Source organism: Acartia tonsa, chromosome 8 (genome assembly GCF_053477335.1).
Source record: "Acartia tonsa isolate MP-2025a chromosome 8, ASM5347733v1, whole genome shotgun sequence".
Taxonomy (NCBI): domain Eukaryota; kingdom Metazoa; phylum Arthropoda; class Copepoda; order Calanoida; family Acartiidae; genus Acartia; species Acartia tonsa.
This window is the reverse complement of record NC_137267.1, coordinates 33,345,313-33,362,851: the sequence shown is the minus strand read 5'-3', so window position 1 is coordinate 33,362,851 and position 17,539 is coordinate 33,345,313. Positions and strand designations below refer to the sequence as shown.

The window sequence follows — 17,539 nt, the reverse complement described above, 5'->3', positions numbered from 1 at the left end:
TTTTTAAAATACCAGGGATCTAAAGGGATGAAACAATGGCCTACAAATTGATGTACATCCATACATGATGATAAATAAAAATTACCTCTTTTGTAGATTAAAATTAGAGGTTGAAACGTTTGAACACTCAACTTAATTAATCATCCAATCAAAATTCACTAAAGTCTCTAAAGTTGGTAAACTAACGAATAAGAAAACGTAATAATGAAATTATGGGGACTAGTGTAAAACACAGCCGATTGGCTCTTCTCTTTCTCTGTGTTACAACACAGTAATAATAGGTTTCCTGCTCCCTACTAAAATATGTTTCAAAAAAGAAGGATCATTAATAATATTAGTTTATCAAAACAAATATAGATATGTTTATTCAAAATGTTTAATCATTTAACTTTATTTCAGCAATAGAAAATAAAAGATCTCAATTGGTTGTAAAAAATTCTGAGCAATTTTTGTAAGGTTTTCATCTACCAATAAAAAAAACTCGGCCTATGAGAAGTATAATCTGTTCATCTGTTCCAAGCCCACCCCCCTCCCCCACCCGAGAATCTCTAAAATGGCTAAACTGAGCTGGTAACAATACAATTGACTATAAACAAATAAGGGTAAAATTGTAAAATAAATTTGTCATTTGTATATTTCACCTGATTGAATTAATTTATCCCCCTGTGTCTTATACATATTTACAAATTAACACTTAACGGTCGGGGGGGGGGGGGGCGTTGAACGCCCCCCTATACGGTTTTTTCTATCTCATTTTCTGTGTGTGAAAGATAAAGAGCCCAAACTGCGTGACTTTTTAAGTTTGGGTATGACACATAACCGAGAGTTGGAATTTTTTGAATATCTCCATCCTGGCGGGCACAGGATGCCGGCAAACCTGGCAGGGTCATCCAGGTAAAGAGCAAAAATATTTATTTGACTTAAAAAAAGCATTTTATCTTACCAAAATACTAAAATATCCTCTAGTAGTACATCCTCATATTAAATACAGGTGTTCAAGTCAATTTCAGGTTCCAGGTATGATCCTGCAGGTCCTGATCCTCCAGGTCTCCAGAAATCTTTTAATGGCTCCTGTGGCCTCAATTTTTGACTTAGAGACTTCAAATTTAAAACTTAAGCTTTGCTTACATGTCTACATAACGTATTAAAATTTCATAAAGATCCGCCGCCGTTTTCCCGCCGACCGCCGACTGCGGCGGCTGGCAGTTGCCAAGTACAGCTGCGGCCGCTGAAATTTATATTTTGATATTTGAAATATAAAATTTACATAAAGATTAACATTTTCTGCAAAAACATTTTTATTCTAGCTTAAAAAATAAAAAAATTACAGCCGTTTGAAATTTTTAAGTAAAAAAGGACCTAAAAACAAAGGTTGTTAAATAAAAGGGTGAAGGAAGCGAAAATTGACCTTGACTTACTTAAGGTCGGAAATTCATCATAACACAGGGGACTTACACAAAATTTTTTAGCCCTCTAGCTCTAATAGGAACTGAGATAACATGGGGGGGCGTTGAACGCCCCCCCCCCCCCCCCCCGACTGATTAAGGTGTGGCAAGGGGCCCGACTGTAAAGGGTTAAGTTCAAGCCTAAAAAGGGTGTTTTTATAAATCAGCAGATTAGGTAAATTTATCCCTTTCGTAGATTAAATTATTGGTTAAGATATTTGGAATCGCCCAATCGACATAAAAGTACCCAACTCTTTTAAGCCAATAAATTTGTTTATAAATCATTGTGTACCAGTATAATTTACATTCCTTTGTTACTTTCCTACCTGTTTATGAAAAGCACTAAATAAAAGTTGCATTTGATTATAAAATAAGCTATTGATATACATTTCTCGCATAGGTTTGAAAATGAATTAATTTGTACCCTAAATAACATTTTAATATTTTTTGTATTCCCAGATTTTTTCCTTGTTTAAAGCACCAACATATCTTACCTAATCTTAAATCATTACATTGTTTCTAGAACATAATCAATAATCATGCAAATTAAACAAATGAATATGGAATATATTTTTGTTGTTTTATAGGATACTTCTAGACTTAAACTAACCTAACACGTGTCTAACAGTTAGGGAGTTGAATCCATTTTAGAAATATAATCTATGATTATGGTTTGGACCCTCTAAAACTGTAATCTACCCTTCCACTTTCCCCTCTCTTGGTGAAGATATCTTCAACGCCGATACGATTTTTGAAATGTAAGATTCTACTTTCCCTTCTCTTGGTGAAGATATCTTCAACGCCGATACGATTTTTGAAATGTAAGATTCTACTTTCCCCTCTCTTGGTGAAGATATCTTCAACGCCGATACGATTTTTGAAATTTAAGATTCCACTTTTGCCTCTCTTGGTGAAGATATCTTCAACAAGAGAGACAAAAGTGGAATCTTATATTTCAAAAATCGTATCGGCGTTGAAGATATCTTCACCAAGAGAGGGGAAAGTGGAAGGGTAGATTACAGTTTTAGAGGGTCCAAACCATAATCATAGATTATATTTCTGCTTCTATAAAAATGGATTCAACTCCCTAACTGTCTAATCTACATAAAACCTGTAGATTTTAAAACAACAAACAATAAAGGAAAAAATAATTTAAGTAAACAAATATTTTCACCAGTGTTTTGATTTACAGAGTGGTTGTTGCATGATAAATGGTTATTTACATAAATTTATCGTCCGTTATCTTATCCCTCTAGAAAAAGATTTAGATTATCTTGTGGTATATTAAGAACTAGCGGCTTCGCCCCTAGCCTTTAGGGGCTTTGCCCCAAGAGATGATGAAAAAAAGTTAAGGTGAAAATCGTAAAAAAAAATAAGGACCAAGGAAATCTTATAAAAAAGGACCAAGGATATCTCCTACAAAAAAAAATGGGGGGGGGATTTTTCTGTTTTTGGGGGAGTTGGGGGTGTCCCACCCCCCAAGAATAGCCTAAAACCACCACAGGACCAGTAGGTATATTCCCTGAAGAGTAAAATCCGATCGGTTTAGTGGTTTCCGAGATCTTAAGCTTCAGACGGAAGGACGGACAGACAGACGGACGGACAGACGGACAGACATCATTCTACTTTGTATTATATATATGTAAGTTTCCTGTAATTTCTTTTAATTTTGGAAATGAATGAAATGGAGTATATTCTTTGAAAGCAAATAATTTCTTGTTGTCATGCGTTGGTAAGTGTTACTAAAATTGACAGACAGACTAACTCCTAACCTATCTCAAACCATCTTATGGGTTTTTCGAATTCCTTACCCATGCTGAGGGCTTAAATTTGTATTTTCACATCTTAACCTAACCTTACCTGTATAAAAATACTTAATCAACTTAATATTCTAGATACGCCTGCGTTTGTCCACTCTGGCGTTTGTCACTCCTACGTTTGCCCTGGAACCAATTACATAATTAAGAGAAAACAACATGACTTAACTGGCTAGAACTATGATGTTATTTTTAATTTTTGTCAATTTTTGTAACCAGCTTTATATGTTTGGCCCTGCTTTGTTTCGTTTGATTTAATCAAATACAAGGATAAAAACATTTTTGAATAGCAAAGCAAGCAAAGACACAAATTAAAGCATTTTAAAAAAAAGTTTTCTATCTTATTCAGAAGTAATCTTTCTCCTACAATACAAACTAATTATTATTAAAAACGTTTTTGCTTGAAGAAGGAGGCAAACATTACTAAATATTTATTTATTTATTATATATAAAACGGGAATTATCTGAAGAAATTTTAGCTTTCTATTTCTGATGCTCTCTTGATTAGGCCTACCAATCCAAAGACAGTTTCTAAGCGGGACCCATCTACCTTAGCCTTCAGAGTCATTTCTTCTCCCTAAGTTACAGATCCATGTCGCCGACTTCCTTTACCTACATTACTCTTTTAGTCAGAAGCTTTGAACCTTGGAGACCTGCTGCGGATAGCAACATCTAGGTAGTTACATTTTTCCATCGAAACTATTACCGAGGAAGGACCAAGTTACACATTTGGTAGCTGTGGAATAATCACAAGAACTTTAGCTATATATTTCTAACAGCAGCCTAGAAAATCACGAATCATGTAGGAAATATGGACAACAGGCCATTTTGAATTCTAGGACAGCTTCGCTACTAATAAATCCTGGAGAGTTTTGTCCCCCCCACAGAGAAATTATGAGATTTTCATGTTCTATACACACATACAAATAGGAAGGGGACAAATTTTCTTTAAAAAAATTTGTTTATCTAACAGACATTATGCTGTTATTGTATCCACACAGAAGTAGGTCATTCAAGTTATACAATTATAAAATGTTTGTTGTTGAAGCTAGTAAAAGTGGCGGCACAGATTATGACGTCAAAAAAATTAACCAATGAGGGGCCACTATAAATTTTACCATTGGTCAATTGCAGTGTATACTGGCCTCTCATTGGTTAATTTTTTTGACGTCATAATCTGTGCCGCCACATTTACTAGCTTCTTTGTTGTTATGTTGAGGATGTTATCAGCCAGGTTGTCGTTTTTCCTTATATAAATGTAACAGGATCTGTGTCTGTCTGTCGTCTGTCGGTACCGAAGGATCTCGCTAATCGCTGAAGCAATACAATGTAGCTTCTCATATGTTTATAAATATTTTTTGGGAGAGTACGACCACCCTCCTAAGAAAAAACGAACCAAAACATAAAACAATCAAATAAATTTAATTATCGACTCTTAGAATATTATTTCTTTGTTGAATATTATTGACACAATTTAATGCTGTTTTGTATGAAGCATAATATGCAAAATATGTAGAAGGGTTAGTGTAGGTAGAAAATCCAATTCCTTTTGATTGTCTCAATAAAAGTGTATACCTATATAATAAATGTTATTGTACATATGAGTATTGTATTTTTATTATACACTAGTTGATTCGTCCCTAGCCTCCAGAGATGAAGCGGATAAGGTTAAGGAGAAATACATTTTTTAATCTTCCTTAAAAAGTACAAAAAAATACACATTCGGACCAGCAATTTCCGAGATCTTAAGCTTCAGACTAAAAAACCTTACTACTTTATAAAATAGGATTAGTGGCTTTGCATTTAGCCTCTAAGGTTGCATTAACTAAGGGGCGAGTGGAGGGTGTGTCATCCTATAATTTGACATATTATAATAATAACTTGAAAAATCTATCTATTGACTTCAAATTTTTCGTTACTAAAAAGAATTGTGAAATATTTTCTCGTATTCATTCGAATCCGGTGGATAGGAACGAACACAGTAATAGTGTCTGACTGATTATGACGTAACAAAAAAAATTAGCCAATGAGAGGCCACTATAAATTTACCATTGGTCAATAACGGCCTCTCATTGGCTAATTTTTTTTGTTACGTCATAATCAGTCAAACACTATTACTGTGTTTATAGGAACCGGTTCTCATCCATACGAAAAAACTATGTCTAGCATCGTTTTATATCCAGCTTTCTACGAATATAAAAATGTACAATCAAAAGATTAAAACCAGTTCGGGGCTACAAAAACTGGTTTTAATCTTATAATTGTACATTCTATATCCGCGGAAAGCCTTTTATAATACGATGAAAGAAATAACTATTATTTGTTGGTAAAAATCAAATGATAACATTTATTTTTGGCTTTTGAAAATAAGATTTCGTTTTTTATCCATGTACATATAAATATGCCTTATCTGTCTTTGAATCTGTTATGGTAGTAAAACTCAATACTTTTATTTCTCATAATAAAATATTATTTGATACGTGTTTTAGCTTTCTAATTCATATCTATCTATTTGTTTAATACCATAAACTTATGGATTAAGGAATTGGTAATGCCTATGGTAGCTGTTATTTTGGGAGTTGTCATTGAGTTGGGCGGCTTCCCCACCTCCCTCCTGTAGCACACCCCCATAATAATCAGGGAACTAAAGGTACGGACAATGAAAGATAAATCAATAAACTTCTCAATTATGATAAACAAAATCACCACTTATATAGATTGACATTATTCGTGGACAAGTTTTGACACTGCTTTGTTTCAAACTTGATTGAGTTGTACAAATTAGCTGTATCCAAACTTATTCACACAAATTTTATGAACAGAGGGGGTAATTTTGTTAATCAATTTGCCATAATTTGTCTTACACTTAAGATCCCTTAATCTGAACTAAGTAATAAACATTTAAAATTCTTGAGCGATCAATTGTTTTGAATATTTGAATAAAACATAAAAAATTTGAAAGATATAATTCACTAAAATGAGTATTATGAAATCCTTGTAATTTATATGTTTTTGACAGATTACATGAGAATATTTGTACATTTTTTCATTTTTATGTATCCAATTTTTAAGTGTTTATTGAATCATTTAAATTACATAATTTTAACAAATAAGGTGTGTTTAAAGCGGTTAGATTCATGAATAGATCTTTCATAGTTCTGTAAATATTTGATTCGCCAAAATTTTGTGTCAAACTATTAGTGGCTTCGCCCATGGCCTCTAAATTGCGTGGTTAGGAATTATATATTCAAATTCAACTAGCTTCATCAGTTAATTTTGATTTTAATTAAAAAGGGTATGGGTGCTTTCAGATGCCAATGCTCTAAGGTGGGATGAACTATACCACCTTTAAAATAGCTGAAGATCAAAACAAACAAGTTAAAAAAAGAAGCATTGTTGTTATGAGAATTCTATCTAGATCTTTTGGTACATACACAAACATACAATCTGCCTATTTTATAAAGGTATTATTCGTTGTTCAGTGGTTTAGCCCTTTAGTACACAATTATCCATACACGTATGAAACTCTTATTATCATTTTTCAGGAGAGCTTTCTCTTTATCTACATAAGTTTCTAATTATAAATATAAAATTTGTATGGTAGCTCCTTCGTAACAAATAAAAACATCATGGCCCAAATATGATTTTGAATGAGCTTAAAAGGATACTTCGTTTTTTCTACATTTTCAGATGATTTTTAAGATAATTTTTTTAATGTGCTACTGTTATAGTATGATGTAGAAGATTTCTTGGTCCCTTGATTTTATAGGGTGTATTTTTGTAATGGAAGTTAAAAGAGAATTTTTTAGGAGGGATTTTAAGATGACATAATTTTAGCAAATTATTATTCATATCCTTAAATCTTTGAAATAGTAACCAAAGTTATTCAGTAGCTGTGCAGGGACGGAGGGGACATTGGTCGGTTTTTTCCATTATTCCCCAGAGTTTTTGATAACGTTTTCTTATTCGTTGGCTCAACAAATTTGGGGATTTTTGTTGAATTTTAATTAGTTGGTCCATGAATTTGAGTTTCTAAAAGTTTCAATCACTAATTGTAATCAACAGAGGGGGTAATTTTGTGTATCATCATTGGGAAAATACATCAATTTATCCGCCATTATCTATCCCTTTAGATCCATGTGTGCAACTATTATAAACTTTATGAATATCCTTTTAAAGCTCCCCCCTCTGTAGATTTGAGAACATGAAAAGAAATTTCATGCTCATCTTCTACAAATCGAGGGACAAACATTCTCGGAAAAAAGTGAAGATTTCAGGAACATAATAATATTATTATGTTCCTGAAATCACCATTTTAAAAAATCAATTCAATAAGATAACGATGCGAAAAATATCTTTATTATACAGTGTGTTTTTTTTATGAGAACTTTTTTGAAAGCAATTTTACCCCACTTATAGGTATTAGAATTTAATGATTAATGGCTTATTTTATTCGTTTTTTAAGGGAAATTATGAAACAACCAAAAGAAATTACAGTTTTTGTTGAAAAAGTACAGTAAAGTTGAAAATTAAAAACTTAGGTGACAACATCTAAAAATGGTTTTAGCGCATTTTTCTTATGCTCAAAATTGGATTTTCAGTAGTCGACTTTGGGGGGCCAGTACTTTCTCCCTTATTGAGATATGGCCTTCAAACTTTGACCTATTCTAGTACATGTCCCCAATAGTATCTGTATAAATTTATAGCTCTATATCTCAACTTTGAAGCGTTTTGCAGCCATTCTTGCAAAAGGTAGAATATTTGAACATAAGAAAAATGCGCTAAAACCATTTTTAGATGTTGGCACCTAAGTTTTTAATTTTCAACTTTACTGTACTTTTTCAACAAAAACTGTAATTTTTTTTGGTTGTTTCATAATTTCCCTTAAAAAACGAAGAAAATAAGCCATTAATCATTAAATTAAAAGTGGGGTAAAATTGCTTTCAAAAAAGTTCTCATAAAAAAAACACACTGTATAATAATAATAATATAATATTTGATGCTAAATAACTCGATAATCGTTATCCGCAAGATATTTTTTGCATCGTTATCTTATTGAATTAATTTTTTAAAATGGTGATTCTCATGACAATAAGACAATGTGTTTTTAGCGTTGCATTCTATGAAATTTATTTATAAAAATTTGCTTTAGATATAAAGTACAAAAGGATTATTTTACCATAATATTAAAGTTCTATTCTTAGTTGTTGTTATCTCTTTTAGTCCTTATATGTTAAGCTTTGTTTTGATTTGGATATTCTCATCCTTGTTTCATGTATTACACTTAGTCCGTCGGTCTGTCAGTCATGCGACAAATTACAAATATTTAAAGTATAAAAATACTGGATATAGGTTTCGTTATTTTTCTTTGATATATCTAATTTCTTGATTTTAAATCCTCGTCCATATTGCCATCTATGTTTTTTTTTATATTTCGCTACTTATAGATATTGACATCCTTGTTTACGGAAAGTGTCATGTGTGACGTCATAAAAATACGTCTAGATCCATCTCTTTTCAGGGGGTTTCTTTTCCCACTTCTCCTCTCATCCTTCCATTTTAGACGTACTTTATGACTTCACACATGACACTTTCCGTATCTCCGTTTGAAAGAACTTTTGTCCCCAGTTGCTGATGTTCTACCCTTTGTAATTTCACACTCAATATCCAAACTATTTCCTTTTTTGGGACCATGAGATATACATTTTATCCCCCTCTATGTCTACTCTCTATCTATCTATTTCTCTATCTACTTTCTATCTATCTATCTTGATAGTAAATAGTCACTTTCTTTTTTGCCTCCTTTTGTTAGTTTGTATGTGTGTTGTTTTTATTGTTCACTTTTCTTTTCTCTAACTATTTTTATCAAGTTTGCAATGTGCCTATCTTTTTTTACCTTTTTTCCTTTCATTAATTTTAAAAATTCTTTACAAATGATAAATAAGATAAGTGTGTTCGATAAGCTTAAGATTATTTAATTTTGCTAGAATCTTAATGTAAAATATTTAATATGCATGTTAAACAATTTCATAATGCCCAAATAAATTTACAATTACAGCAGTTTGAATTTAAACCTATAGACCTATTTACAGACAAGCTTTCATGTGTAATTCTCAACTTTGAAAAAAAGTTACAGTTAAAAATTATTTTTTAACATCGAAGTCTATACGAATATGTACACTATCACATGGAATAGAAATTGTAAATTTTTTTGTTGATTAACGGATTATAAAGATTTTGGAGAAAAAATTACTTGGTAGTGTCAAAGGAAGCAGCTTATAGTGCCTAATAAAAAATGACGTCATACAATACAAATGACTAATGATAGGACAGTATATATTGTAAGTGACCAATGGTAAAATGTATACTGGCCTATCATTGGTCATTTGAATTGTATGACGTAATTTTTTTTATTAGGGACTATAAGCTGCTTCTGTCTAAGTAAAGTTTATTGTTCTCTATTAATTTTTTTAAAGATATGAGTGATCTTCTTATAAACATATTCATCCTTGTTTTTCTGGGTATATCCAATAGAAATTATAAAGTGCTTACCCTCCTAGGGGTGTACTTATTACACCCCAGCATGGCGCACCCCTGCACCCCAAAGCACCCCTAGTACAACCAGCCACTGTAAACTAATTATCAACATAATTATCCATTTTAAACTTTAAATGACTTAATTTTATGTAACTCTAGGCTCTTTTTGTCTCTCACTCTGTCTCTCTCTCTCTCTCTGTCTCTCTGTCTCTCTCTCTCTTTCTCTCTCTCTCTCTTTTTCTTTATCTTTCTCTCTCTCTCTTTCTCTCTCACTCTCTCTCTATATATATATCTATCTCTCTCTCTGTTTTTTACTCTTACTCTTTCTTTTTCTGTATTGAGTGAGTTTTTAGCAAAGTGTTGCCACTCTATAAATCATTTGTTCTCACTTCAAACTTTTAGAGTTTAACAGGAGTCTAATTAAAGAATAGCCAAAAACCTGCCAAAAAGCAGCATGGATGTTGAATATTTAATTATGTTCCATAATGAAGGGAAAGAGCCGAGAAAATCACGTTCCCCCCTACTTCGTCTCTTACTGACGGACAAACAGACTGACATTTGTAATTATAGAGTAGCTTCCCTACTAATAACAGGGCATATGATTCAGTAACTTTTAAAACTCCAGTTGTGATACTTCTAACATTCTTATACTTGTTATATGAGAATGTTGTGTTAATGTGTAAATGTTTTAAAGACAAGTTTTTAAAGCAAAGCTTTTCTACATTTATGCATTTAAATGATTTAAAAATGATTTGATGTAATACCTCAAATCTAAGCTACCCGTAGACGATTTAACAATTTTAACTTAATTAGACAATTATTCCATGCAAATAATTGTAATATAGTAGGTGTACCTGACTTAAAAAGCATTAAACTGATTGATCCTAAATTTTGAAAAATTCTCTGGATAAGAAATAAAATCTAATTTTATAAAAATCTTTTCAAAGTCTCAAAATTTTTTATGAGTTTTCATTTTAAATCTTTAAAAAACCTTTACAATAAAGATGATAACATCCATAATAGCGAAGCTTTACAAAATCAAAGATTACAAATCTATTTGAAATGCAGGGTGTTTACATTTTGAGAGCTAGTTGAGATGCTACGCTTGCAAAAAAGCATTCCTAATTTTCCTAGGATATATCATTTCTAATTCTATACCATGTATAAATATATTTGATGGTTAAATAATGTAAAAATATAATAATATAATTCCTACACTTTTAAAATTATACTTTTACAAATATAAATTTCCTATAGAGCTATTCTTCATCGAAATAACGGTAAACACACTTTAATTATGTGTAGAAAAGCTTCGCTTTTGAAAAACAGCATATTTTTTATGATTCTTTAATATTATTCTTAAATTTTACACGCATTTAAATGAAGAATTAAAGAAGTAAGCGTTTTGTATTGTAATTTTATTGGTTTCACTAGATTAAATCTATATTATTTTAATTGTTCGGAAATAAAGCAAAATTCACCCCAAATTTGACTTCCACTAAATTTTGGTGTAAAATTTAATGATGGGTGGAAGTGGGGTTAATACCAGAGAGAAAACCCAATTTAAAGGGAAGTAGGAGGAGTTACCCTTTACCCTTCTGGGGGAAATTGATCAGAGAAACGGGGGATTTAAATTTGGGCGGAGTAGTTGAGAGAAGAAAGTAAGTGGGTGGGGATGGGAATTCAGAGATTAAGACGAGTGAAGAGAGAGAGATAGGGATTATAAAAAGAAAAGGAAGGGGGGGAAAGAAAGGGAGATATTGAAAGAAAGAGGATTAAAGTTTTACATAGATAACGCCCATGGCCCCTATAGCCCAGGTTGGTGCGAACATTACACACACAAAAGAGGGTGGAACAATTAAAAGTAAAGTGGGGAGGGGTGAGTTTTATTCAGACAAATCCGCCAAAATTGTGTTAAAATCCGAAAAAAGGAATAATTATTTATAGCATCATAATATATATTGCTTTCCGCGGCTAGTGAAATAAAAAATTATAAAATAAAAACCAGTTTTGTTAGCCCCGACTTTTAACATTAGTTGAAAATTGTCTGTAATACGATGCTATACATTTTTTTCAGTATAGTTAAAAATGGGTTCCAATCCAGCGGATATTAATCGGTTTCGAAGCTATACTAGAATATAGATCACAAAAATCTTTAAAAACTAAGAATAAAATAATAATTTTTAAAAATAATAGATTAAAATTAGGCATATCTATATCTTACAATGCATTATGCCATGATGTATTTAGGCAAACCTTTATATCAAATATAGGTAGACTCATAGGCGTCCAAGGGGGGGGGTAATGGGCCATTTGGCACCCCCAAACGATTTTGGGGGTGCCGTAGGCATCCCCAAAATTTTTTGAAGAATACCCCCCCCAAAAAAAAATTACCCCTACCTTGGGGGTGCCGTAGGCACCCCCAACGATTTTGGGGTTCTTAAAAAAAAAATTTTACTGAATTTTACTGAAAATTTTTTTTTTGGGGGGGGATCTATGATGTAATTGTAAAGCACTGAAGATTCCATAAAATAGATACCTAACTAAATTAAATATTTCATTAAATAATGAAAAAAAATTTCTATAGGCGATTTCTTTTGGGAGGATGTCAGGGTGTCTCAAAACTAGTTATAAAACTTACCAGGACCTATAAGACGCTTCACTTTAAAGTATAATCATATTGGTTCATTGGTTAGTGAGTTAATTATTGTATTTTTATGTTCTAAAGAATGAGATACTACTATATATTTGAATAGTAGTGGCGCCCTTAGCATCTAAGAACTCGTGTTTTCTAAAGGGTAAAAAGGGAGGAGAAAAATAGCCTAAAACCACTCAAAGGATTGACCTATAATAGTGTGGAACCATCATGAGATCTATGTGAAGCTTTCCTAAAAAGGAGAACTCAGTATTAAAAGTAATGAAATCTGAAGCTATAGTCAAATAAACCTTACTTACTACTTTATGTTATAGGATAGTACTTATTAACTTAATAGATTAGGTAGGTGCTTTTTTTACATAATTAAATTACCCCCCCCAAAAATTTTACCCCCGGGGTAAATTAGTTTGGGGGGGGGTAATTACCCCCCCCAACAGATTTGGGGGGAGTATTTACCCCCCCCCAACAGACTTTAGGGGGGGTAATTACCCCCCCCAATCAAATTTTACCCCCGGGGTAAAAATTTTGGGGGGGGTAAAAAAAATTTCGGCGCGCTTCGCGCGCCATTTTACCCCCCCCAAACACGAATTACCCCCCCCCCCTAAAATTTTTTACCCCCCCCAAATAAAAAAGCTTGGACGCCCCTGGGTAGACTTTTGGTTACACCTAAATATTTTTGATGTATCTTTGAAAGTGGTTTTTTTAGCTAAGATAATTTTCTTTTAAATTGTAACAACACCTCTAAAAAAGGGGTATGGGAAAGAAATAAAGGTGGAATTTCTAAAAATTGGGGGAGGGGAGATATAAATGCTGGTTTAGAAACAAAAAGGGGAAGGTATACACTACAGGTTGTTTTGCAAAAATAAAAAGGAGAGGGGGGGGGGAGGAGTGTAGGGGTGTATCAACAATGGGGGAGGGGGGTGTGTGTTCGGAATTACTCCACCCTCCCGGGTCCCAGACTACGGAGGACCGGTAAAATTGTTTCCAACCACGGACATAATGTCACAGACGGACACACAGACCAAAACCACAATTCAGTCGGGTTAAATGAGTCCAACAGTCTACACATGAAATATCAGATGTGTTTTATGAAAATACATTTATCCAAATGTTAAAAATAAATATAAGATAAAGTGATTTGATAAAAAATATAATAAAACAATGGCGAAGTTTTCAAATTTGCTGATATTTTTAGTGATTTCTTCTGTTAGAAGTAAACATTTTAATGTGAAGATTTCTGATTCGGTTTCAAATTTGAATTGTACCGAAGTTATTCAAATTTTAAAGGTAATATTTATTCTTTAAGATGCCTTCAACATTTCTGTCATTTAAATGTATAAAGTATAGTATCCCTAAACAAACATGTTTAAAATAATATATTTTAGCTTTAAACATTATCTTTTATTTTTTTTTCTATGCAACGGCAAAAAATGAAATTTGGTTTACTCCTTTCACATTTACATGGTTAGTTGCTTTCTTTAATCTTTTAATCTACAAACTTCCTCTTAAATATTTATGTTAATATTGACATTTTTAATTTGTACATTATCTGCAGACATAAAAAAACATGTATTAATAATTTTATTTCTGACATTTATTTTTTATTTCAGAGCACTCTGTCCCAAAGTTTAGAGGAAGTATGTCACACAATTGGCCACTGTGACACAACCAAAGTAATTCTGGAGCTACCTGGAACCTGGAGCCACTGTACAGTGGATGCCAACAGCCCTGACCAGTCACCCAGCCCTGCTGCAGTGTCAGACGCAGATTTAGTTGTCCAAGCTTATGGTAGCAAGATTGAAACCCTTAACCCTCGGGGATGTGGTGTCAGTGGGTATCAAATTCAAGTTCCCATTGCTGCCCTAACTGCCAATGAATCATTAAATGAGGATCTAACCCTAGCCCTAACCAACTACAAATATGGATTGTTTATGGAGAACATAACTGAACTTGAAATACCAAGAAATAATTCTACCCAGCAAAAAATCTCTGAAAAACAAGATCTACTTTGTGAGGGAAGATATCCTGCAGATGTTATAACTGACAACAACTCTTGGAAACAATTTGCTGCCAACAACAGCAACACAACTAATAACTACACGCAACCGCAATTTGTGTTGGCTACCCGTGCACAAACACATCATTATGTGCTTGTCTTGGATCAGAGCAACAGGATGGAGTTTAATCTGCGCTGGAGAAATATTAAAAGATCCCTGAACCGTTTTATTGCCAACTTACAAGAAGGAACAATGATCAGCATCGTTACATGTGCGGCCGAAGGTAGTTTGGTACTCCCACCGACTGTTGTAACCGTCGCAAACCGTGAAGGCATCCACGGCCGCATTCCCCGCCGGACTGAGGATGTTAGTGTGGCTTGCATCAGCTGCGGCCTGCGACTGGCACAGGATGTTTTGACCGGCTCCGCCGCCGGTACTGTTCTGCTCATCACTGGTAGCAATGAGAATGATAAGGTTGAGGATTTTACCATTTCTGGCGGTAAATTGTTCAGCATTCTCTATCCTGGACTTTACAGTTCAGCCATAAGTAGCGGCGCTGTGTATTCCATCCAGGAGGACACTGCTCGAAGCCCTGTTGCTCAACTCAATGAGGTTATCATTGATATTGTTAGCAAAGTTGACAATTCCAGACAACTTGTTAAAATTCATGAGGCTAGCTATCAAGCTTTTGAATTTTCTGGCACCTTCCAACTTGGCACTGGTCATCAGGATGCTATTGTCACCCTTATTGTTGAGAACGAAGAAAGTGTTGAATATTTTGAGGTTATGGATCCTTCAAATGAAAAGAATATTTTCCCCAAGTATGAAGATGGTTCAGTACAAGTTCACCTGGCTGGCAAAACTAAACCTGGAATCTGGAGCTACCATGCTAAATTATATTCTGACTCAAGCTTTGCTATGCATAGGATGTCTGTTGATGTTATTGTAAAATATACTGACGAAGCTATTGACAATCATGTCATGTTATCAGGACTTAGTTTAGCTGCTCCTGTTGAGGATCTATCTAAACCTGTTGCTGTTCTTGCCAAGCTTTACCTTGGTGAAGCCCCAGTTTTGTCAGGACATGTTAAAGCTTTCATCACTGGTCCTGATACTGATTCTGAAATTCTACTAGTTGATGGCCATTACCCTGATGTTGCTAAAGGAGATGGTATTTATACTGGTTATGTCACTAAATTTTCTACCCAACCTGGATATTATACTGTAAGACTTGCAGCTGATGATAACAATGGCCTAGCAAGTGTTGTCAGCACTGAAACAGACAGTCTTGGTCCAACTGGCACTTTTACAAGATTTGTGTCAGCTACATCTTTCTATGTTAGCACCGGAGTACCACAGGGTCATGATATCATTTCACCTTCCAGAATTGTTGATCTTGCCATCACAGAACAGTATGATCCTATTGATAGTGTCAAGGAGGATAATAATCTCACTGCTACATCTGATAATCTTTTTGATAATGAAACAATAACAGTCAATCTTCAGTTTACCTCACCTGGAGATGATTATAACATGGGACAAGCCCAAAGTTATGAAATTAGATGCCATACAAGCCCTGAGGCATTGTCTACCCAAAATTTTCCTTCAGACGGACTTGTCATTCCCCTGGAAAATAAACCAGAGCCAGTCGGCAATCTGGAGGTTGTTCAAGTACCTGTCCCGTGGATTGGCGAGACCTGGTATTATGGCATTGTAGCTATTGACAATGCTGGCAACAGAGGAAAAATCAGCAACCTGGCCGCCGTTTTTATACCACTTCCAGAGCAGCCTGACTATGAAGATTCTGCACTGGGACACGATGACTATAATTTGCACCTGCGGTCACCCAGCTGGCTTTTAGATACTGAGTATATGTACATTATTGGTGGCTGTGTTGCCGGCGCAATTCTATGTGTCATGCTTATTGTAGCATTTTTAATCCACAAATCCCGTCGTGGTGGTAAATCTGCTTATATTCCAGATGATGACACTTATGAATCCGGTTTTCAGCCTACAGAAAACGGCGTTAACGGTAGCCCACACGCCAAAATCGCCGATAAAACTGAGACTGAAAGTGGTATTTATAGCTGGCTGGAGTCTTTACCGCGAAGTGAGGCTAGTGGCAAGGCCGCTATGCCAGCAATGGGACTGAACGCAGCCGCTGCCCGATCACATGGTCTGCTAATGTCGGCAGGAAGTCTACCAAAACGCGGCAACATCAACAACTGCGAAGAAGTTAGCAACAACTCGCGGCCAACCACAAGCACAGACGATTCTATTTCCGAATCTGGCGGCGAGGCGAGCACAGCAGTGGATGGCGGCAGCCAACAAACTGTCGGCAGCGGCGCCGGGCATATTAATCCAGTTTGGGAGGATAATATGTCCCAAGATGATTATGCCAGCCAGGTTCTGGCCAGGAGTTTCCAGTATTACAGCGGTGCAACTAACAGCAATAGCCGTCCCAGGGGACAACAGGTCTATACCCAGCAGCACCAGTCGCTGCCGGTCACGGTCATGGATCCAAGTGTACCTGTACCAGTTCATCATATGGCCAGCAACGGCCATTATCAGCAGAACCAGTTTACATCCCCCGCCACTGCTGACCATTTTAACGGCCAGTACACTGATGCTAGCAGAGCAAGCTTCTATAGAAAGAAAAGACATGAAAGTGTAGTCTAATAAAGACATTTCAAATAGTGCAATTTAGACTAAAACAATTCAGTGAAAAATCGGCAATATTTGCCTTAAAACTAATAATAAATGATTATATTTATACCAAAATGTTTAAAGCCAAATTCGAATTATTGTTAAATATAATTTTTATACTCGTGGCTGTGATATAGATTGCAATTAATTAATAAATTATAAAAAAATTACATATTTTTTATTTTATTTTAAAAAAAGATGTTCTATAATTTACTTTATCCGTCTTATCTAATAATAATATTTTAGCTGCACTAAGGTCTGATTTTATCATTCTCGTTTGAATAATAAATTATTGATTTAAAAAAAATAATTTTATGGATATAATTATCCTTAACTTAATTTTTAAAACGGTGAATATTTCAAATGGTAGAGAAGCATTTT

The 17,539-nt window shown here is 34.2% G+C and overlaps 1 protein-coding gene across 1 annotated transcript; it reads left to right on the top strand.

The window, feature by feature from the left end:
• The first annotated feature begins 13,434 nt into the window (after positions 1–13,434).
• On the top strand, positions 13,435–17,328 carry LOC145326756 (calcium-activated chloride channel regulator 2-like). The gene is made up of 2 exons (XM_080170157.1): positions 13,435–13,742; positions 14,066–17,328. Exons 1-2 carry the CDS (start codon positions 13,617–13,619, stop codon positions 17,129–17,131), a joined length of 3,192 nt encoding a protein of 1,063 aa, XP_080026283.1. The 5' UTR covers positions 13,435–13,616; the 3' UTR covers positions 17,132–17,328.
• The last annotated feature ends 211 nt before the right edge of the window (positions 17,329–17,539 follow it).

Excerpts from the sequence above, each read along its gene's own strand:
- LOC145326756 (XM_080170157.1), top strand. The coding sequence starts at position 13,617 with ATGGCGAAGTTTTCAAATTTGCTGATATTTTTAGTGATTTCTTCTGTT. Across the intron at positions 13,743-14,065 it reads AAGTTATTCAAATTTTAAAG|AGCACTCTGTCCCAAAGTTT; the intron begins GTAATATTTATT and ends TTTTTATTTCAG.